The sequence below is a fragment of the Mus musculus genome, chromosome 6 (assembly GCF_000001635.26).
Source record: "Mus musculus strain C57BL/6J chromosome 6, GRCm38.p6 C57BL/6J".
Taxonomy (NCBI): Eukaryota; Metazoa; Chordata; class Mammalia; order Rodentia; family Muridae; genus Mus; species Mus musculus.
Genome location: NC_000072.6, coordinates 55,040,902 through 55,064,960, shown reverse-complemented (window position 1 = coordinate 55,064,960; position 24,059 = coordinate 55,040,902). Strand labels below are relative to the sequence as shown.

Genomic DNA, 24,059 nt, shown 5'->3' with positions numbered 1-24,059 from the left:
ACTGAAATTCATCTGCTCCATATAGGACATATCATTTTATAACTTTAGTACTGGACCTATTTCCCATCACTGCAAGGATGTTAGCTGGCTACCTTTATCAACTTGACACAAACCTAGGTATCCATGAGTAGGAATCTCAACTGAGGAACTGCGTCCACCATACTGGCCAGTGGGTATTTTCTTGATTGCTGTAGAAGGCATGCAAGTCCTTGTGCTCACAGATAAGCACTAAGGAAGCCAGGACCACTAAGCACATAGGTAGGGTGTCTATTCAAAGGGAGAGATGTCGAACCTGCTTTCCACCCAGAAGACAGAACAGAGAGAAAGCTGGGAGCAGGCTTGGTTGATAGCCGGGTGACCTTTGAGATATCTGTGTGGCCAGGCCACACCTGACCGTCCCCGGGACTCTTATCTTGGGCTTCTTTGTCTCAGTTACTCTATGGCACTATCCTGTCGCAGACCGTTTTCTTGAGCCCTTTTTCTCAGTTAATTTTTATGGAAGACGTTACTTGTACTTTACAAAGAGCTCCATGGAGTCACGTCTTAAGCTTTGGTGTGCACATAGGACCGAGTTACTTATCACCAGGAAGCTTTTATGCCTGTGGTTTGTACCAATACTGGCTACTGAGTCACACTGAACTGAACGAGCTTCTTATCTCCTGAGGACAGTTATTCTGCTGGCCATGGACACAGAGACCTCTGTAGGTTGCTAATTCATACTGGAGGGTCCAGTCCACTACGGGTGATGCCATCCCTGGGAGGTAGACCTAGGTGTATAAGAATGGTACCTTAGTAAGGGGAGAGGCAAGCCAGTAACTAGCATTTCTCTATTGGCTTCTGCTTCAAGCTCCTACCCAGCTTCCCTCAGTGATGGACGATAGCCTACAAATAAGTGTCTAAAAAAATAAATCCTTTCCTCCCACGTTGCTCTGCTTATGGGATTTAGCCCAGCAGGTTATTTCTGCAAAGCGGATGATACCTCTTCTTATATACTTCTAAAGTTAGGAGCTAAGTGCTTTTCCAGGCGAGCCACTCACTACTGGGAAACAGCTACTGAGGGTATTCACTCACTCATTTCTCCATGCAGATATTTAAAGAAACTCAGAAATATACAAGGCCTAAAGCCCATGCTGTGGGCAAACACAGGGGCCTGGATCCCTTGGTGTTCGTTTTCCCTGAGTAAATTTCTGTCTCTTCCAAAGTTGTGTAAATTGTTAAAGTAGAATCAGTTAGATACAGGACAGTTGAGACTAAGACCAATTTTTAAATGCTGTGTGTGCGCAGTTGTTCAGGAGTTGGTCCTCTCCTTCCACCATGTGGGTCCTAGAATCAAACCCAAGCCATAAATAGGACTTCACAGCCGGTGAGCCTGCTGGGCCACTTCCCAGGCCCATCTGAGAAACGGTTTAACATTAGATCCTGGCCCAGAATAATTGGATCCTGGTTAAGATAATTTTCTCTCTTGATACTAATACCACAAAGTAAATTCTATATAAAACAAATAGTATATAGGGACTGGAACTGCAACTTAGAGCTAGGTCACTTGCTCAGCAAGGTTTGCTCATCAGTACCACAAAAGACGAAAACTGTCAGGGTTGAAAATGCAGTTCAGGCACTTGCCTGACCTACTACTCAGTGCACAACCAAGCTGCCAAGTCCTGCCACTGCTCACTGGCATCATCTTCATCAGCTCCCTGAGAACCTTACCTGTTCAACAGCATCTCCCAGACGCATCTTCCGAGCAGACTGTCCAGTGACCTGGGCTTTTGCTGAGTACAAATAAAGGCAGAGGTCGGCCACACTTTGGAACTTGGGATGGTCTTTCTCAGTGGGATCTACAAAGTGCTCAATCTCTGCCATTGTAAACTCCCTGGAAGGAAAAACAAGATCAAAATCTGCATGCCTAACTGTATAACTGAGTCTGTCAACAAGGTTCCCATTTCTGGCTGCTCACTCCTCTAGATAAAGGGCCGAAACCCCAGGCTTTTCTTATGACTAGCTTCCTAAAGAAATTACCCAAAGATTTCTGGGTTAGGTTTGTGTAGGAGATTGCTCTTTTAAAAAAACACCAATAACTGGCCTAGTAGACAAGCTGTGGTAGAAAGCAGGCTTGGCACGCTCAAGGCCTTGGGTGTGAGCCCTAACAACGAAATAACAGCAACAACAGAAGTGACAACTCCTCTCAACAGTAGTCCCTTCTATGTAGCAGTAGCCGAGTAGCGCTATAAATAAAAGTAATTTTTAAAAGCAGATTAATATATCCTTTAAAATAGGAAACTAGCAAAGGTCACATAGAAGGGAAACAAGATGCTGGATAGTAGCAACCACATAAATGACTCTGCTTAAAGCGTCAGATCTCTGCATAAATATATACCAAAGGAAGTCACAGACATTTGCTTTTCAAAGAATAGGAAATTAGAAGTGAACTGAAATGGTTCTCCAGGTTTTAAAGCAGGTTGATTGACTGTGTTTTATAGCTCCAAACAAGTAAATGACTGATAATGGCACCAAACAGATGGTCTCGTTAGAGTGAGAGCATCTAAATAAAGCATGATTCCAGGCAAAGGACGCTGGGCATGAACTGAACAAGCCACGATCAAGCTCAGCACATAATGACGAAATAAGTACGCACATGGCAATGGCTTTCCAAAGAGATTTCTCTCAACTGCAATTTAGTAGCTATTACAGGGGAAGGGAGAGTGGTTTAAGTTAATTTTATGAGTCAAAATCTTTTTAAAAAAATGGACACAATCTCACTGGTGTACTCTCACGATTATCACAGATGTTTTAGAAGCAACACAAAATTGCACAGATTGGCCCTAAACACATGAAATGTACTGCCAAGAGCTCTGGGTTTTTAATTTTACTCGTTAATGGCACTTTTTTCCTTGGTCCCAGAGCACTAAGTCTTAATTACCTTTCAGCAACTGTAAAATGTGTCTGTGCACATGAAAACGCAGGTGAATATGGTGCTGTGCCCTCACAGGACGTACACCAGGGCTGACAGGAATCAACTCGTACTGTGCAGAGGAGACCAATTAAGGGTCTACCCAGAATCCCCCAAGTGGTGCTGCCAAAGTCTTCCCGTGTTCTCTATAGAAAACTTCATGTCAACTGCAGTTAATAATGCACTAATAGTATCATCATCTCAGTACCTGCTGAAAGGGTTAAGGTTGTGACCTCCAAAGTAACAACTGAAAGGCAATGATGTAAAAGTTACGAGCTTGCCTTTGGTCATCAGTCCAGGATGTATGTGTGGCTACACAACCTATTTTTCTATGGAATATAGTACTCAGAATGAAAATGTCAAAAAGAAATGTGGAAACCATAAACTTAAATGACGGTAAGCTTCGAGAGTAAGAGACTAACCAGTGCCAGGACGCTTCTCACGCATGCCTGGACACAGCAGAGAGAGCAGGATGTCAGACAGGCGGGTGTCTGAACTCAGCAGTGTTGGCTTGCCAACCGCCCTGTCATCAACCTCTACAGGCTTACACCTGGACACGGGCACCTACAAGAGGGTGCATCCAGGACACACCTTCCAGCAATCAGCAAAGCCGCCTCCCCAGGACAGGGACACACGCACGCACAGAGAGAGAGAGCGAGAGAGACAGACAGACAGACAGACACAGACACAGACCGCCCCTGTACTCCACAGCACTGACAGAAATGCACTGGTTTTAACATAATGATTATCATCAGGATCTCTACATCCTCAAGAGGTGGTGAGCAAAGAAAAGATTTCAGCCCAAGTAGGAACCAGAAGCTCTCATCTTTGCTCTTTCCTTTCCTCAAACAAAACTGCCACCTTCACCAGAGGTTACAACAGAAACAAACTGTGGTCAAGGTTAAAGTACAAGTGTGGCGGTTTCCATCTCCATCCCGACACCAACAGTGAGTACCTGACTCGGATCAGTCCAGACCGAGGTGAGATCTCATTTCTGAAGGAGTTTCCAATCTGGGCAGCAGCAAAAGGCAATTTCCCTTGGTTGAATTCCAAAAGTCGTTTGAAATTCAGGAAAATTCCCTGTGCAGTTTCTGGTCTCAGATATCTATAAAATTAAATAAACCAGTCTATTACAAGTAAGACAATGTGCTTCCAATAAAACAAAGCCTGTTACAAGTAAACTACCACAACTATCTTTTTCACAGTAAAATTATGCTTATGGCCTAAATAAAAGATTTTAAAAGGAAGAGATCCTGCCCTAAGGAGCAAACACTCCCACAGACCCACGGGGCAGACTAAGAACTTGGGATGGCCAAAGTGCCATCCAAACTCTCCTTATCTCTTTACTCCAAGTCCACTGCTCTGAGTGTCACGACAGTGGTCTGAGTTAGAATGGCCCCCATTCGTCCCCAAGTTTGAATACTTGGTACCCAGTTGATGGGACTGTTTGGGGAAGTATTAGGAAGCATGGCCTTGTTGGAGGAGCTGTGTCACTGGGGGCAGACTGAGGTTTCAAAAGATTCCTGTCATTCCCAGAGTGCTCTCTGCCTCCTGCTTGTGGTTGGAGATGTGGGCTCTCAGCTGTTCCTGCCACCATGCCTTCACTTCGCTGAAGACTCTAACCCTCTGAAATATTAAACAGCTGGATACGCTCTTTCATAAGCTGCCTCGGCCGGTTGTCTCTCCCATATTCCCTCACTTGCCCTGCTCCCTCTCCCAACTCCCACCCCACTTAACCTTCCCATTCTAGTTCCCCCTTTCTCTCTCCTCAACACTACATTCTACTTCCCCATCCTTCTGACTACTTGGAGTACAGTGTATAATTATTGAAACATTAAATACTAACATTCACATATAAGGGGAAAGTGTCATATTTGTCTTCTGGGGTCTGAGTCACTTCACTCAGAGCATCTTTTTCCTGACTCCATTATTCAAGGCACTGCTTCCTTGGTGATTTCTCAGCATGTTTGTTATTTGTAGAAAAAGGCTGTTGACTGTGTTAACTGTATCCTGCTATTTTGTTCAAAGTGTAGAGATCTCCTGGTGAAAGACCCTAGGATCTTTTAGGGGCACTAACACTAAGGGCCTTTTGAAAAAGCATATGGAAATCTACTACTATAGAAGCTTCCTTTAAAAAAAAAAGTCAACATATAATGTGAGAGACAGCACCCCAAGGAGACATCTTATGTCTCCAGACATTCCAGTGTCTGGAATGGGCTATATTTAGTCATTGGCCAAAGAGTCTCATGGGCCTCCCCAAATATCACAAGTTATTGGTTGCTCTTGACAACCTGACAGTAACGCCCTATGCTGAAAACACAACTTGCTTATTATGTCATCAAACATGGAGAACTTGAAACTTAATTTCAACTAACTAGCATTCATGGTACTGGAAGTACCTTCCTGCAAGACATACTAGTGCAATATTAGCACAATGTTATGGATAACCAACCACCTGCTTAAAAACTCCAATCTAAGGCCCACTGCATGAAACGGAACAACACTTGATACTGCTAAAGTGGCCAAGAGCTGAAACTACACAGGTAGCAGGCCTAGGGGAGACTACTATTTAATTATGCCTAATGACACACTGCTATACCTAACATCAGAGCACTCACCCACACGAGAGAAGCTTCTCTCAGAGGATGGTAATTAACATGGAGACCCACAACTGGACAATGTGCAGTGAGAGACTTGGGAGCACTCAGTCTAACTGGTATGGTTTCATTACACCCCTCCCCTTCACAGCTCAGAGATCTGGGTGGGAAAGGAGGTGTAAAGATTCAGAGAGCCAGGGGTGGTGGACAGCTCCCAGGAGACAGCATCTTACACAGACAACAGGGCTGATGTACACATGGCCTCACAGAAACTATGGTAGCATGCACAAGGTCTGTACAGGTCTGGGCCACATAGAGTCCCACCACTGAGAAGGGGAAGTGGGTACAGAATCCCAGCCCTACCAAGATGCTCTTTGCAACTGATACCTACTAGGGGAAAAAAAAATTAGTTTTTTGCAGTGGAGTGTGTCACTGGGTATATCAACCACACTCCAGGGAAGGCCTCATGCCTAGGAATAGGGGTGTGTGTGTGTGTGTGTGTGTGTGTGTGTGTGTGTGTGTGTGTGTGTGTGTGTGTTAGGTTTTGTTTTGGTTTTCAGAGCATGGAACATGAAGTTAGGTGGTAGAGAGGTGAGGATGATTTGGGAGCGAGGTGTTGGGGAGGAGAGAAACATGATCAACACATATTGTATTTAAAAAGTTTTCTTACTTAACAAAACGTTGCCCTTTTCATGGTCTCATTACAGCAACAGAAAAGTAACTAAGCTAACCAGTAAGGCCTCTGAACAACCACTGCCTGGAGGCAGACGCCAAATTTAGTTCCTTTTGAAAATAAGACCTATCCCTTAGCGTACTTTTTAAAAAGTCTTTTTTGAAAAGTTGGCAAAACAAAATAATGGTTTTCACTCTGGCATCGTCATACACAGGTTACTCTCCTCCATCCCTGTTTATCCCTGATCCTTCACTGCCCTTCTCTACCCTCCTGACCCTACTCTGGCTGGTCCTCCCGAGACCCACTCGGCCCCCCTCTTCCAGCACTCTTCTACTTTCCCTGCCTGTTTCCCTAAGATATTTTCCTCCATCCCGGCTAGTGCACCCCTCCTCTTTAAAAAAAAAAAAGATTTATTTCCTTTATTTTATGTCCTTGAATGTTTTGCCTGCATGTATGTGCACCACATATACGCAGTGCCTTCAGAGAGCCAAGAGGGCATCCAGTTCCCTAGGACTGGGATTCCAGAGAGTTGTGAACTGCCATGTGGGTGCCAGAGTGCAGTCCCCAACCGCGTCAGGTCTCTTTCTCACATCTCTGTTTTCTGCGTTGTACTGTCTACCAAATGTCTTTGTCTTTATCTTAAAGATAAAGTCAATCGTATATAACTGCCTTAGTTACTGCTCTAGTTCTGTGAGGAGACACTATGACCAGACAACTTATAGGAGAAAAGTATGTGATGGGAGCCTGCTTACAGTTTCAGACCACCTGACCAGCATGGTGGGGAGTGTGGCAGCAAGAGGTCATAGTGTTGGAGCACTAGCTAAGAATTCTACATCCATTGTGTGCCCCGGTACAGGGGAACGCCAGGGCCAAAGGGGGGGAGTGGGTGGGTAGGGGAGTGGGGGTGGGTGGGTAAGGGGGACTTTTGGTATAGCATTGGAAATGTAAATGAGCTAAATACCTAATAAAAAATGGAAAAAAAAAAAAAAAAAAAAAGAATTCTACATCCAGATCTACACAAAACTTCAAATCCCACAGAGCAACTTCCTCCAACAAGGACACACCTACACCAACAAGGAGCCTTCCAAACAGCTCATCAGCTGGGGCTAAGTATGCAAATCTGTAAGACCACGGCGGGGGTGGGGGTGCATACTCATTCAAACCACAACAGCATCATAGCCAGTGTCCTCTCTAACTTCAGAAAAGACTCTGTGCAAAACATTCACTTAAAAAGTGTTCCTAGAGGCTTTCTGCAAAATAGCAAAACAAGTTTAAAACCAAGGAAAAGAAACCCTAAAGTTTACTCTCGTTCATTCTTACAAAACTACTATTCATTTTTGTGGCCCTTTCCATGTTTCATTAAAATATAAATGTGGCTACAGGGTATATTCTAAGTAGTGTGTATAAAACTATGCCATTTCCTGTATGATTTTACACTTTTCCTATTTTTAAGTAAGTAAATGCTCACAGGTTAACTGTGACTGAATGTCAGACTGAAATGATCTACTTGACTACAACTAGTTTAACCTCTCAAGTCAATGGACAAATATGTTATTCTTACTTTCAACTAACGTACTTATTTTTTTTCCTTTTAGATTATTTCCTAATATGGCCTGTGTCCTAGTTAGGGTTTCTGTAGCTGTGATGAAACATGATGGACAAAGCAACCCAGAAGGGAAAGGGTTTATTCAGCTTACACTTCCTTAGCACTGTTCATTATTGAAGTCAGAACAGGAACTTTAATGGAGTAGGAACCTGGAGGCAGGAGCTGATGCAGACGCCATGAAGCAGTGCTGCTTAGTGGTTAGCTCCTCCCACTTTCTTACAGAACCCAGGATCCTCAGTCCACAGACAGGCCCACCCATCAATCTCTAATTAAGAAAATGACTTACAGCTGATCTTATGGAGGCATGTCTCAGCTGATGCTCCATCTCTTCAGATAACTCTAGCTTGTGTCAAGCTAGTATAAAACTAGCCAGCACAGCCTGAAGGTGGCTCTCGTTAGGAAGCACGCTTGCTGCCACAGCTATGAACCTGAGCTCAGTCACTGCAGCCCACATGGTGGAGAGAACTAACCTAAGAAAAATACCTTTCACTGAAAATTCCATGCTCATTACTTTGTATGTCAGGTTGAAATATTAAAAAGGAGGCTAAGGGAAAAAGAAAAAATCAAGGCCCACCTATATGTCATCTACAGACTCACATTACATTAAAAAGAGAAAAGGAACCACGCGTGATGTTATGCTGTGCAGAGTCAAGGGAAGTGAGACAGCCCTACATATGCAGAGCCACGAAACGCACAGCTCTGCTGCCTGCATAAAAGCTGTCTTTTTTTTTCCCCCTTCCCTTCTCCCTTGCTCATCCCCCACCCCCACCCTGCTCGCTCTGGGCCCCAGCTCTTCACTGCTGAGCCATCTCACCACCCCATAAAAGCTGTCTTATATTTTAAGAGTGTGGGCTAGACCCACGCTCTCCAGCACCATGGGCCACTAGATAGGTCTACGTTAATGAAAGTGAAACAAATGTTGAAATTCGATCCTCAGAAACACTGGCTTCTTTTTAAATGCTAAAAAGCCACACATGACTAGTAACTCTAGTTACAACATAGCACAAAATGCAAACCGCAATGGATGGATTCAATCATTTCTAAATATAATGCAAACTCAATGACATAAAGCACTCTCCACCTGCCTATCCTGTGAAGCTTACTGGAAGGTCTGAGGATCATGGACTTCTGCGAACACAACCCCCACTCGCAGCCTTCCTCTTGGCCCTCAAGTTTACCTTTTGTCACAGGCAATTTTAATAAGTGTGTTAGATAAACAAATAAATGAAAAACAATACGTACCCAGGCATATTTCCTCCAGGCCCAATGAAGGTCTGGAACATTAAGTTAAAAGGTACCGGAGGGGACAGGTCATTGCCAGTGGTGGGAGATTTTACATTATAGTTCACAAAAAGATCCGCAAGTTCTTGTTGTCCATAGTTATCAAGCTAAGGGGCACAGAGAGAAGATAATGAGTGCAAACGTTACAGAACAAGGCACAAGATCAAGTACTATCCACAGCTTCGTCCCACCACTGCTCCAACCACACTAAGTGCAGGTCACCAGCCCAACATATGACCAGGAAAAATCCACTAACAAGGACGAGGTCTGCCTGGGGAAAAACGGCTGACTCCAGGTCTGAGACATGAAGCAAACAGAATGAGCCTAAAAGTATCCTGTCATATCAGTGAGCAAGGAAGTTACCGAAGAGTGCTAAGGTGTACTGAGAGACTCAGTGGACACTCCTGCAGCTCAAACGAGACAGTCCAACCATCAGCAATAGCTACCACTAAAGGAGAAGTATCAGTCTTTAATTCCTAAATCAGAACTGAGAACAGCACAAAACCGTGCAGACAGGTGGGATCTCACTGCGTCCATTTGGACTTTATGAAAATGATGGCCCGTGCACTTTTAGATGGATAGTAAGGATCCGACACATCGTTTAAAGCAAGATAGAGGCATGGGTCAAAGATGGAGTCTCCATTTTCTTTATGGCTGAAAAGGGAACTTTCCCATTTTCTTCAGTCAAAAGAAACAGCAGAGGACAAAGTCATTTTGGAATGCTTGTCATCCAGTGGGCCTGGGCCATTTGCACAGTGACGGCCCCATGAAGACGAGCGAGCACGTACCAAGTGTCTAAGCTCTAGTGATGACACAGTCAGAGATGAACAAGCAGGGCCATGTGAATAGTGACAAGATTTTTTTCTCTAACATTTATTTTATTTTTTACAATAAAAAGTTTTAAAGCTGACTTTACGAATCTGTAAATGCAGACAAAGGTCAACAAAGCTTGGGGGTGAGGGGAAGCAAGGGAAGTAAGCAGTCCCAGTTGAGACCACACAGACAGACAGGGAAACAAGGAAGCAAGCATCAGTGGCTGAGTCCACACAAGGAAAGAAAGAACTCTTCCTATGGATGAGTGAATCTGCGCTTCAGAGACGCTCCCACAGTCCCACAGTGGCACTGGAATCACGGCATGAACTAGTATGGCTTTGCCATGACATGGCTCCATACCAGCTGGGCTTTGAGCCATGAGGCTAGAGGTCATTTCTGAGAACTGTGTCAGCTGCCATCCTCACTCTTCACTGAGGTTTTATATATAACAACTGCAACAAAAATCACTGTCCTGAATACGAAAGTCTAGTGTTCAAACTGCAATCACAGGTCCTCAGGTCTCAAAGTTTACTTTACTTGGAAATGAAAGCAACAGGTAAGATCAAAGACACACTCCAAGGCATATATATGACTATATGCCTTGGAGTTAGTAATGCTGAACGGAAAACAAGAAATCAGAGGGGGAAAGGCAGGCATAGTGGTGCACAGCTTTAATCCCAGTAGGCAGAGGCAGGACAGCCTGGTCTACATAGTGAGCCAGGACAGCCAGAGCTATGTAGTGAAACCCTGTCTCCAAAAACAAAAAATAAAATAAATCAACGACAATTAGTGGCATCTCTCACTTCCCTTTAATAAACATGAAGCCTTGGAAAAGGAAGGAAATAGAAGGAACCCATGAGACTGAGGCCACAGGCCACAGGTCCACTCCCAGCGCTGGAAAGAGCTGCAACTGTAGTAGAAGTATAATTAAAAAAAATAATAATAACAACTTTCTAAACTTAACAGCATTAGTGTGACAAGCTTCAGGCAAGTGACAAACTAAACATCACAGGGACTGACACTGCTAGATGGGTAAGCAAGCAGACTAACAAAGTGTTTAAATAAAGAAGAAAATTTTACATCTGATGTTGGAAGGCAAAACTAATTATCAGAGAAGAATGTACATGCTTAAAAGAAAAATAGGCTAAGGGTAGCAAAGAGTCTAGCAATTTCCATGAAAGAAAAGCAAAATGTTAAAAATCAGCATGGTGGCGAAGGCTGATGAGGAATGCCAATTCAAAAAGATTTAAAAACAAACAAACAAAACAAAATAACCCAAAGTGGGTAGGTGGGACAGTTCAGTGGGAAAGGGTATTCAGCACCAAGCCTGACGGCCTGAGTTCAAACCCAGGGATCTATGCAGAGGAAGGAGAGTGCCAACCTGACTCCCTATAGCTGTTGTCTGGCCTCCACCCTAGACCACAGCAGGGGCCACTCCTTCTCTCACAAGGTAAATAAGTAAACTTGACAAAACCAAAACAAGCCAGCAAATGTGAGAGTTCTCTACCCAGTTTTAGACAGACCAATGGGCTTTAGAGCTAGGCATGAATGCTATGCTTGTAATCCCAACAACTGAGAGGCTGAGGCAGGGGGATCACATCAAGCTGGTGGCCAGCTTGTGCTAGTCATGAGGTCTAGACTACTTTGGGCTAGACAGAGACTTCGATGAAAAGACACAGGAAGAAAAGTAGGACCACAACTGTTTGTCGTTAGCCACAGAAGAAAACGTGAGGTATGCTCCATGACTGACACAGTGTAAGAAAAACTGTAAATGCATTTTGCTCAGGCAGAACTCCAGACAGGCGTGGGTTGTTCTGATGTGTCTCCCGACTGCTCACCTGGGCCAAGACACTTTCCATCTCTGACTTCTTCTCAGCAGAGCACTTCTTATCTGACATCAGTTTCTGTAAATGAGCTAGAACAACAGTGCTGGTAAGCGACAGTTTCCAGCAAGGAAGGAGGGCACATTCTGAGCGCCAATGCTGGGCAATGAAGACAAATACAAACTATATATTTGGGATAGGGGTGGGGAGAGGCTGGAGAGATGGCTCAGCAGGTAAGAGCACTGACTGCTCTACTGAAGGTCCTGAGTTCAATTCCCAGCAACCACATGGTAGCTCACAGCCACCCATAATGAGATCTGACGCCCTCTTAAGGGGAATCTGAAGACAGCTACAGTGTACTTAATTATAATATTAAATAAATCTTTAAATATATATTATATAAATAAAATTTATATATTATATATGAATATATTATTTATTTATTTTATGTGTATATGAGTACACTACTGCTCTCTTCAGACACCAGAAGAGGGCATCAGATCCCATTACAGATGGTCATGAGCCACCCTGTAGTTGCCGAGAATTGAATTCAGGACCTTTGAAAGAGCAGCCAGTGCTCTTACCCGCTGAGCCATCTCTCCAGGACCCGAAGCTAATGTTCTTATCTTCTACTTGTTCACTGACACTTTCGCAGGGAGGTCTTGATGTTACCTAGGTAGAAAACCTCGTGCTGATGATGGAATCCAGGACTCTAAACATGCTAAGCAGTCTACCACTGAACTACAGTCCCGGCCCATAATAATGTCTTGATCACTTGCTGATTAGAAAAATTACTACCTGAATATAACTAATCTGTAGGTGACTCTGTAACATAAGCTTGAAACGTATGTTTAGTCTGAATATGTTAAAACAAGCCAATTTTTAAAAAACAGAAAAACTTGAGAAATAAGTCCAACCTTGTTTTGATGAAGTACAAGAAAGATGCAGACGCATACCTTTCAACAGGTGGTCTGCTCGGAAGCACTCTCCGTTCTTCACGTCCTTCACCATGAAGTCAGCAAATTTGTCTACGTGGCCAGAGGTCCTAAGTGAACAAGCAAACCAACAAGTGAACACACACTTCTAGTTACTTCAAATGATGTTCTGCTGGGACACACAAGTGAAAGGATGTCTTGCTAGAGCAAGCACGTGAAAGACTGTTCTCCTGAAGCAGACATGTGAGAGGACACTTGATAAATATGACCCCACAGACAGTGGGGGATGAGTGCTGAGCCTCGGTTTGCTCCACCTTTCTAGTCTCTGCTCACCACAGGCATGTATTGGTTCACCTTAAGTTGTGTTGTCGAGCTCAACTTGTGCTAACTCTGCCATTGAGAGAAACTTGCCCAAGAACTGCTCCTGAGACCCCCACAGCAGCTTTTAGCTTCTGCAGCCTCATCTCAGGCCAGCTGGGGAGCCTGGTGGTTTCTCCAGGATTGAGCTACAGCTGCCTGGTGTCTGCTTGCTCAAAGGACTGGACCAAAGCTGTTGGTTAGAGCCTGTTGTCTGCCTGCCTAGAGGACTGGTCTGCAGCTGCTGAGCCATATTTGGTGTCTGCTATGCGACTGAACTGCTGAGAAAGAAGAGCAAGCTCACCCTAAACAACTACTGCTGAACAGGTCCACTTCCCCCACATCCTAAAGACTTTTCTCTTCCACTACCTCTGCTGGGTGGTAGGGTAGAGGAGAGGGTGAACCCTTATTAAAAGTACGTACAAAAAATCTATGCTTACAAGTATGTTTATCTAGAGTTTAGATTCATGCATATCAAGATGGAAACTACATCTAAAGTAACAATATATGGCAGACAGAGACACATGCCCTGAGAAAACTTTCTTCTACCCTCTCAAGTATTTCTTGCCCAGGAAAAAAGAGATTAGCTAGATTATACACATTTACAAACTGTCTTAAGGCTATATGACATTTCAGGATAATTCAAGCTTAGCGAAGGCCAAAGCCATCAGGGATCTGATGAGCTAAGACTCACAGCTCAGCAGATCCTCACCTACAGTGACTTTAGTATTTAGTTACTGTAAGTGAGACAATTAGCTCAACGAATTTATCCAGATCTTACAGACTCATCAACGGGGACACCTCGGATTACTAAGAGCACCTCAAAGAGGCTAATAATAAGAACTGCTCCTTCCCAGACAGCATTAAATGGTAATAAGGGTGAGACACAAAGAGATAAGAATTCCTCTTGCACAGTTACAGAAACCCCACCCTACCTGCAATAATCTTGAATCTTATCCTTTGCATTTAGGTGAGAATGCCTACTATACTAGCATTTTACACCATGGAAATAAATAGCCAAGGGAATATCCACAAATGTAGCTATGCAAACACAAATTCATAAATACTTTAACTTAAATCCGTCAGTTAGCACACTAAACTATGTTACACTTGTAAAACAGAACATTATGCTATCATCAAGAAAAATGCTTTTTAAAATTATTCATTCGCTGTATGTCCGTATGTGGGTGTATGTGACAAGGTCAGAGGGCAAGCTGTAGGAGTTAGCTCACCCTCTATACCATGTGGGGCTAACTAACTAAACTAAGGTTATCAGTTTTGCCAGCAAACACTTTGACCTGCAGAAGGGGACAAACAGCAATTTCAACGTGGCCACCTGTGAGCAGCAGGTATATACTGCTTTTGTTTGTTCTTCACTAATTTTCTAAATGAACACAGATAGCTTTTGTAATCAAAGGGTTAGCTATTAACTTGTAAAGGCCCTCTCCCACCGAAGCAGAAGCTCACTTTAAAACTGGCTCAGGGGTGAGCATGGTGCAGTCAATCTCCAGGATCTGCTCCTCTTGGATAAAGTGCTGCCTCCAGGCCTGGATGATATTGTTCTTCAAAGCACATCCTACCGGCCCGAAGTCATACAATCCACTGACACCTGTGAGGGAGAGAGGTAAACGTGGCTTTTCCTGTCACTCTGACTCAGATGTTGCCCACAGTGCAAGCCCTCTGCGCCAAAGAGCGTTACTTACTGCTGGCTGACTGTGGGAAACCTAAAAGCTCCCTCTACTCACTGAAAAGGCAGACTGCAATGTATGTGGAGAAACAGCTACACAGGCAGGGAAAAATTACCTAAGGGCCAGCACTGCCTTCTCTGAATTACGTTGGGTACTTGGGCTGTCATTTAAACCTCAAGAGGTAAGACATTCAAAGATGTGCTTAGCAAATCCAGGCAAGATACAGTGACAAAGCACTACAGGCTGATCACTTCGAGGACCTGTTTAACCAGTAGGCCGTTCTTATAGCACTCAGAAAGACTTGTGTCATCTTCCTGCCTGAAGAACACCTTCCCTGACGAATGCCCACAAAGAATAAGCCAAGGCCCATGTATAACAGTGGTCTGTGAGGAGAGGCAGCCAGGTATCAGAACTACAATAACATTCTACACACCCAGGGTACCAGCAGGCCTTAGGAAGAATGCACCAATATACACACAGCCACAGCAAATGCCTAGTGTCTGAGCTTGTAATCACTACCCACTATGAGAAAAAAGGCTCCAAGAATTCTCAGATGGAGTGAGAGACCTTGATACACTCAGCCTTTTCCCCCCCCACGCCCCCCACGCCCCCCACCCCCCCCACCCCCCCCCCCCCGTGCTCAGGGTACTTTGCAGAAGAGGTGGCAGAGTGTAAGACCCGAGGGGATGAAAGGACACCAAGGAAACCAGGCCTTCTAAACAACAGGAGCAACACCTATGTGAGCTCAGAGACCGAGGCAGTGTGCGCAGGGCCTGCACCAAACAGACGCAGACACACGTCCCTAACCCTAGCCCAGAGGCTAAATGAAAGATTGGTTCTCTCTAACTCTCGCTGGGGACACAAACTACTCCCAAGGGCAGGACACATGCCCAGCAGTAGATGCCAACAGAAAAGGAGCTCAAAGGTCATGCCAGGGTGCTTTCTTTTTCCTTCTGAAAATTTAATTTCTTTTATTTTTTTAATTCTTTTCTTTCTTTCCATCCTACGGGTCCTCTATGCGCGTATTATGGCTTCCAGTTTCATGTTCTTACGGGATTCCCGAGTGTGGGTGAGCACGTCTCTGTGCCTTTATCTGCTTCTTGGGCTTTCTCTTCTGTTTTGTTTCATTCCATTCCAATCTGGGTTTTTTTTTCCCTCTCTTATTACATTTATTCAATTGACCTTTAGATATCCGTTAGTTTTCCAGGGAGAGACAGAAAGGAGGTGGATATGGATGAGAGGAAAAAGTGGGAAGGAAAACTGGCGCACGCCTTTAATCCCAGCACTCGGGAGGCAGAGACAGGTGGATTTTTGAGTTCAAGGCCAGCCTGGTCTACAGAGTGAGTTCCAGGACAGCCAGGGCTACACAGAGAAACCTTGTCTCAGAAAAAGAAAAGAAAAAGAAAAAAAAGAAAACTATCCATTTAAAAAAAAAAAAAAGGCCGACAGGGCCGACAGTGGTGACACACACCTTTAATCCCAGCACTCAGGATGCAGAAGCAAGGAGACTCTAGGTTTGAGGCCAGCCTGGTCTACAGAGTTCTAGGACAGGACAGCCATGGCTACACAGAGAAACTGTCTTAGAAAAAAAATATATAAACAAAGAAATAAATTTTACAAGGGGGTGGGAGGGTAATTAACAGAGTGGGGAGTACTAAGAGTTTATGCAAATATCAACTCTTGAACAACAAAAATGTAAATTACATGACTTCTCTCCTTTATGGGATCTGACACAATTGAATAAACATCAGTTAGCAAGCCAAGCTCTTGACAAAGCATAGTGTGATTTAGATAAGTTTGGCCCCAAAGACACACTTTAGAATACTTGGCTCAAAGGAAGTGGTACTACTAAGAGGTGTGGCCTTATTGGAGGAAGTGTTGGGGTGGGCTTGAGGTTTCCCAAGCTCAGACTCTGCTCAGCGTGGAGAGACCCTCCTCCCAGCTGCTTGCAGAAGACAGTGTCCTGGCTGCCTTCTGATCAAGATATAGAACTCAGCTTCTTCTCCAGCACCCTGTCTGCCCCATGCTGCCATGCTTCCCATCATTCACTGTGGCTTCATTCACCCCCTACCTCCATAAATAGCAAAAGCCTGATCGTAGAAAAACCTCCTCTTCAACGTATCTTCCATTTTTGCTCTATCTACGATGTCATCTTTGGGCTGCAATGCCAGCTCCTATAAGAGCAAACAAGAAGAGAGTAATTGGACAGGTAGGCGGGGTTCTAACACATCTGAATTTGGTAGAATCCAGTATAAAATGCTAGAGATGTAAGACGTTGAGGAGCTAAAGTGGAGGCCTCAGTCCCCACAAACACTTTGAGCAGCAGTAAAGAAGCTGTGATAGTTTGGATCTTAAAGTCCCCAGCAGCTCAGAGTTGAAGGCTCATTGGCTCTCCAGTTGACAGTGTTGCTGGAAGTGATGGAAACACCACGAGACGCGCTCGCGCTCTCGCTCTCTCTGTCTGTCTGTGTGTGTGTGTGTGTGTGTGTGTGTGTGTGTGTGTGTGTGTGTTGAGGCAACAGTGTCCCTCCCCATGTCATTTGCACCACAGGTCTGAGCAAACAGGCTGAATATAGACAATAACGCCTGACACTCTAGCCCAATAAGCCTTTGATTCCTGAGATGTGTCGCTCACAGCAATGGGAAGCTGAATAATGCAGACACTGCTACTCACGTAGCAGATATGATTACTTACGATTGGAGTCTTTCTGCCTACAATCCCAGAATTGAGTTATCGAGCCAGAAGGAGTTTAAAGTCAAACTGACTACAGTAAGACTTGCTCTCAAGAAAACAAAAAACAGACAGGACTACTACACTTCTTTGAAGTAATTTAAGCAATATCTCAGTTTATAATGTATTATGTAAGACATCACTTTAAAACCTCAGCTGCAAGGCTCAGGAGATGGCCTAGCAGGTAAGTGCTATTGACTAACACAGGCCTGAATTCAGCAGCCCCCTCTGTACCCACATAAAAGCACAGTGTGGGGTCATGGATCTGTAACCCCAGCGTTGAGGAGATGGAGTCAGAGGATGTCAGGAGCTCACTGGCTGGCTAGTATTGCCAAACCGAGGAACTCCAGGGCCAGTGAGAGATGCCTGTCTCAAAAAATAAAAGGGACAGCAAGAAGGGACCCGACAGGTACCTCTGGCACTGAAGCACAGACAGACACAGACAACCCTCCCCCAATCCAAAACAAAACAAACTGACCTCTTGGACTATTTAAATTTAATGCTAGCAGGTTTACAGTTTGAAAAGGTCTGAAGTTAAATATAAGACAGATTATAACAAAACTATTAAATCTAATCCCAGGTGAATTCTTAAAGAGGAGCATGATGTCTTCTAGGAAATTCATGTATTTTATTATGTCTAGGACTGGGGGACAGTGAGAGTTTGGGTTCAGGTAGTGCGGAAGCTTTAGAGACTACGGGGCATTGTAAGCTGCACTTCGTTCTTGAAGCAGGGTCTAATGTGCTAGGCAAATGCTCCACCACTGAGCTACACAGCCTTGAGCAGCTCTCAGAGAAGACAAGAAGTTGGTTAGGTAGAAGGAGGAAAAGGCACAATGAATAATAAAAAAAAAAAGACCAAATGGCACTTGTTCAGAAAGCTTTTGAGTGGCACTTGTTCAGAAAGCTTTTGAGATCTTTCCTACCTGGAGAGATTAAACAAAGAGGAATAAGCCTACACCTACTGACGTTTCTGCCTTAGCATCCTAAGACTTACCTTTGCTTCCAGAACCCTCTTCCGGGCCTTGAGCTCAGCTACTGCTCTGTCCACATCCACTTGTGGGGCTTTATCTTCTTTTAACTTCCGTACAAAGTCTCCCTGGCCAACAAACAAGCTACAATCAGGACTGGTTTCAGAAATCAGCAAACACTAGTGCTCTTTTTAAACATGCACTTAAAAAGTATTTGTACACAAATACCAATTGCACGTGTTTATTCTGTAAGAAGTCTGTAAGAAGTATCAATAACTGAAGGCCTGTGTCCACAGCATGCACTGTCCAGGAGAACATAAGTAAGTGGGTTCACACGGTGAGTCTGTGGGGAGAGAACAGCGCTCACCTACATATGGACGACTGACACTGAATGTTCAGGCAGGTTACCAGCACATCAGACACACTGAAGAGAGAATTAGTCACCTAAGAGACAGACTTTAAAAGTGCCTGGAACAGTTCAGAAAGCCAGAGTTTAAACCCTCGGGCTGGTAAAGAGCAGTAATCTAATACATTCAATTAGAATGTATAAGAAAGTAAAAAAAAAAACAAAAAACAAAAAACTTTTAAGAGGCAAAATTTGGGAAGATGGTTGACTATAAAATGTCACCAATTAACGGATCAGCACAAGAAAATCCAAACATACACACACAAGATGCCACACCTGGGCAAGCCACAGTAAAGGCTGCTGGGATTTAAAGACTCAGCTTTCACTTCCTATCAGTGAACTGTGAAACCTGGAACAAACTGGAAATCTCTCTGGACTCCCGAGTATGGTAAATCCCTGCAGACTTACCCCCATCTCCTGGGCTGTTACAGAACACTACCAAACCAACTACTGCAATAATAGTATGTGTGCAAAATGGCTAACAGCTTTTGTTCTGCTTGCAGGTACCTCAGCCTGGCTGTGGCCACAGATGCTTCAAGCCAAATCTGTTCCACACTGAATCGTTTTCTGTCTCTCAGGAAACATCAAGCTATGCTTCTTTAGCTCCAACACCTCACTGACTTCACTTCCCTATTTACCCTCTCCCCATCTGACAAGATGCCAGCTTGTCCCATCTCAAATCATCTAACACTAACATGAAACTAGTCCCAAATAACCTCAACTTTAGTGTTGTCATTTTTAAGCTTTACTTTCTGAACACAAACCACCCTTAGCTTGGTAACTGTCTCTACCTTGTGCTCAGTGTCCATCTTCCTACCACTGTGTGTCCCTGAGCTGTGTTTCTCATATTTCCAAATACTCCAACCTGGCTGCCCCCAACGCTGTCCCTCGCAGAAGCACCTTTTTCTCCCATATACAAAGGGCTGAGAGGGTAGTCATGTTTTCTTTACTGTCTTCCCTCCTGAGATCCTAGGCCCTGGAGGGATCCTTAGCATTCTCCTCTGGCTTTCCAAGTCCCCACTCCTCCCTTCATTCATGACAGCCTCTTCTAGAACCAATGTTCTCTAGATATTCCAGGCAGAAAGTACAAACAGAACAAGAACCAATGACACACACCAGAACCCAGTGCCAGCTGTTTCTGCCCTTCAGAACCTCCTAGTGCATTTCCCAGGAGTGAGCACGGTAAATGTGACATAAAGGCTATACCTTATGCTGTGGGTAATTTTTATAAAGAAGTATTCATTGGCTGAGAAAAAACTGTTCAATATTTGGAAAAACACAGCATTAACCACGGCAATGCTGCTGGTATCTAAGCAACCACACATGATGTCTTTACCAGTGCACACGCACAGCAACTGCAGGAGGGTAAACCTGGGCAGGGGCTTAAGCATCCGCTTGGCTCATTACCGCTCCCAGGAGACAGACCAGAATGTACACACTGAAATACTCAGTGCTTGGCTGCTAATGTATCAAACTCCTTCTCTAACTCTTCATATAGCACTATCTGCACACACACGGTTTACTTAGCTGAGCTGGGCACAGTGGTGCTCAGCAGCACTCCAAGGTCTATGATCTGCAGAGACCCCACCTCAAGTAGATTAAGTAACTAACTTCGTTTGACATCCTCTATGAGTTTCACTACAACAACAGGGAATTTTGATGTAAAAAGGAGGCAGCATCTGACATGGTGGAGAGCCATGCTATCAGCCTCTCTCCCCTCTATCACACTCAGTTTCTATTCTATCTCAGCATCAATGTTCCAGGCACCCTCAAACGTCATCTCATCTGCCTCACAATACTTGTGATCCAAAAGTGGACGTTCTGGCTTGTTTAACGTACTCAGATGCAGTCAGAAAAACCTTCAGACATGTCCATTATGACACTCAGGCGTCTGTTGGCTGATACCATTAACCCAGTATGCCAAGCACCCAGCACTCAGTACTAGCTACTGACCCACTCTCCACTCCTTGAGGGGCTCCTCAAGGGTGTTAGAACGTCCACCCCATATGCTTTCTCAAGAGGAAATGAAGCCTGTATGAGCCTTTGTACAGGAGAGGTGGCAAGAGGTCCTTTTCCGTGTTGGAAGCACTCAGGTGAGTCCTCTTTAAAACCTCCCCAGTGTGTTAATTATAGGCTCCCATATCATCTACTTCCTCCTGGAATTCTCACCAGGCACTGTGGAGCCATACCATAGGTATTGAGTAGAAAGGATTTAAAATGCACTATCCCAAGTCACTTTTAGTCTTTTGAGGCACAGGTATTGAGTGGCCAGCCTTCATATGAGAGTCCTGTGAGGGAGGCTTCCTACCGTTGAGGTCACTATCTTTCCAGCCTAGCAAAGAAGGGGAAATTCACATTTATTCTGAGTAATATAGAGAAATTAAGATCTCAATTTATTTTAAACCAAAAAAAAATCAGAGATGCCTTAGACTCAAGGATTCCTACTAGTTAACTATTTTTCTTCAGCACCCAACCTCATCTTGGGGCTTCTGTGAGCACAGTGAATGGAACTGGCCTGTACTGCATCAAGACTTAAACTAGAAGCCCTGTTCCCAGGTGGAGGATTACAATATACACACACCCACACTAACACACACACACACTCATACACACAAGCACACACTCGTACTCATACTCTCACACACACACACACTCTCTCTCTTACACACACACTAATGCTCAGTGTGACACAGGTGAATGGCTAACCTAGAACTTCACCCCAAGGGACCACATCCTCATTGCTCCTTCTGGGAGACGCCCAAGTCGTACTCTGCAGCCCAAGAAAAACAGAGCACGTTTCCTTGCTGCTGGAGAGTGCCTGGCTTCGCACATGCGGCCAGCAGGTTCTCGCTAAGGTCAGTGAGGCCATCTTAGATTCCAAATGTTTTATAACTACTAAAAACGCTTCATAAACTTTTCATTTGGCCTTTGTAGGTTAAGCAAGAAGTTTAAGTCACTCTTGGCTCAGAAAATCAAAGCCAAGAAAGATCCAAGGCTCCGCACGCTGTCTCCCCACAACTAGGAAGCAGCCCACCCGTTCGAGTGACAGAGCCAAGAAGGAAAATTTGAAAGGTCACCGTCTCAAAATCAGAAGACATTAATTCTCACACATGGGTTCACAACACTATCAGACTAAGAATCTAAGAAAACATGTAAGTTCCAGGCCAACAGTAGCCGGGGACAGGGAACCAGTGTTCTTTCCACTGGTGAGCAGTCCACAGGACACACTTAACAAGAGCATACTGTGTGCTAGGAGCAGGAGGTGCCAACACTTTACATGAACTCACTGTCATGCTTACAACTTTTCTGTACAATAGATGAAGAAAATGTCCAGCTACTGAAGGCTAAAGAGTCACTTGCCTAAAGTCACAATCTCAATTTGGAAACGTAGCTTCAGAGGCTCCACTCTGAATGACAAAGTTATATTGCTACCACAGTTTAATCCTTAAACCACACACACGCACACACACACAGACACACACACACACACACACAGACACACACAGGGGAGGTCAGGGGTATAAAAAAGGCCCACCAAACAACTCTTCAAAGCTTTTCTTTTGTTGTTTTTGTTTGTTTGTTTTCGAGACAGGGTTTCTCTGTGTAGCCCTGGCTGTCCTGGAACTCACTCTGTAGACCAGACTGGCCTCAAACTCAGAAATCCACCTGCCTCTGCCTCCCAAGTGCTGGGATTAAAGGCATGCGCCACCACCGCCGCTTTTCCTATACTGTCAATGATTAAGTTCTACCTCAGCAGAAAAAAACAAACAAACAAACAAACAAACAAACCTCCACTACAACCACTCTGTGGGAGCTTCAAGCCACACACACACCCTCAAGTCCAGAGAGTGACTGTGAAACCTCATTAAACTGTTCCACCAGTACCTATAACCTCCAGAACAGTTCTGTCACCTCCAAAGATCCTGCTTGTTCTGACAGGTATGAAGAGCCACATACATGGTGGCAACCAGAGAACCCGGAATCACTGTTTGCACAGAATCCTTCCTTCCTTTTTTGTTTTTTGTTTGTTTATTTGTTTGTTTGTTGTCTGTTCCCCTCTCCCCACCCTCACACACCCTGTGTGGCCCTGGCTGTCCTGGAACTTGGCTCTGTGGACCAGGCTGGCCTCGAACTCGAGAGATTCACCTGCCTCACTGCTGGCATTAGAGGTGTGCCCACCATGCCTCGTTTTTATTTCTGTTTGTTTGTTTCTGGTTGTTGTTGTTTTTAAATGAGAAAAGCAATCTTGATAACAAGGAATGGGACTACAGCTGAATGCTGGGAACAGGTAAACTGTGAGGCCAAAGCTGCAAAGGTGGTGGTGAATGTCAGGCCGAGTGCAGTGGACAGCGAGTGGGAAAAGGCGGATGTGAAGACAGCAGTCCAAGCTTAAGACACACTTCTAAAAGCTTGTGGACTCAGGGCCCCCTTGGGTGCCCTCAAGAGTGGGGCTCCTGGAACCATACAAATGTGCCACCACATCCAGCACTCTTCATGGATGCTGAAGATTATGCTCAGACGCTCATGAGTGCATAGCAAGCTCACTGCCGGCTGAGCCATCTCCCCATCCTCAGGACTCCCCTTTAACCATCAGAGTCACCAAGAGAGCTTTTCTGTGAGCTACTGCTGAGCAGCTAAGTCCTGACTTAGGGTTTAACTTACACATTTCCATCTTGGTAGGAACCACCGTGCTTTAAATTTTGAGCTTCTACTGTTTCCCAGGCCAGAGATATATAGGCTACTTGTGGGTTGCTGGGTGGCAGCAGCAAGCCGTAGCTCCCAGTCAGCTAAATGATCAGAAGGGTAAACGAGACACTCCACAGTCACTTGGCTGCTGAGCTACGTGTTCTTAGGTAAGTTAGGTGTTGTTATCAGGAAGTTTCAACTTACACTATTTACAATATACAAAGAATTTACCAGCCTATATTGTGGGTAGAGAAATATTTGTATTACAAAATAAAACGGAAACTTGGAAAACTTAAAAAATTTTTAAATTGCTTAAAACAAAAACAAACAAACAAAAAAAACCAATATTGGGCTGGAGAGATGGCTCAGCGGTTAAGAGCACTGACTGCTCTTCCGAAGGTCCTGAGTTCAAATCTCAGCAACCACATGGTGGCTCACAACCATCTGTAATGAGATCTGACGCCCTCTTCTGACATGTCTGAAGACAGCTACAGTGTTCTTACATATAATAAATAAATCTTTGGGCTGGAGTGAGCAGAGGTCCTGAA

The 24,059-nt window shown here is 44.5% G+C and overlaps 1 protein-coding gene across 1 annotated transcript in view; it reads right to left on the bottom strand.

Moving 5' to 3' along the window:
- Gars (glycyl-tRNA synthetase) overlaps nt 1–24,059 on the bottom strand; it is a 41,504-nt gene that overhangs the window by 14,544 nt on the left and 2,901 nt on the right. The window contains exons 2-9 of the mRNA NM_180678.3: nt 18,446–18,547; nt 16,792–16,894; nt 14,500–14,641; nt 12,697–12,785; nt 11,756–11,832; nt 9,066–9,211; nt 3,903–4,052; nt 1,708–1,870 (exon numbers count right to left, since the gene is read on the bottom strand). Of these exons, the coding sequence (NP_851009.2) occupies nt 1,708–1,870; nt 3,903–4,052; nt 9,066–9,211; nt 11,756–11,832; nt 12,697–12,785; nt 14,500–14,641; nt 16,792–16,894; nt 18,446–18,547 (972 nt within the window). The remainder of the gene's footprint in view (nt 1–1,707; nt 1,871–3,902; nt 4,053–9,065; nt 9,212–11,755; nt 11,833–12,696; nt 12,786–14,499; nt 14,642–16,791; nt 16,895–18,445; nt 18,548–24,059) is intronic.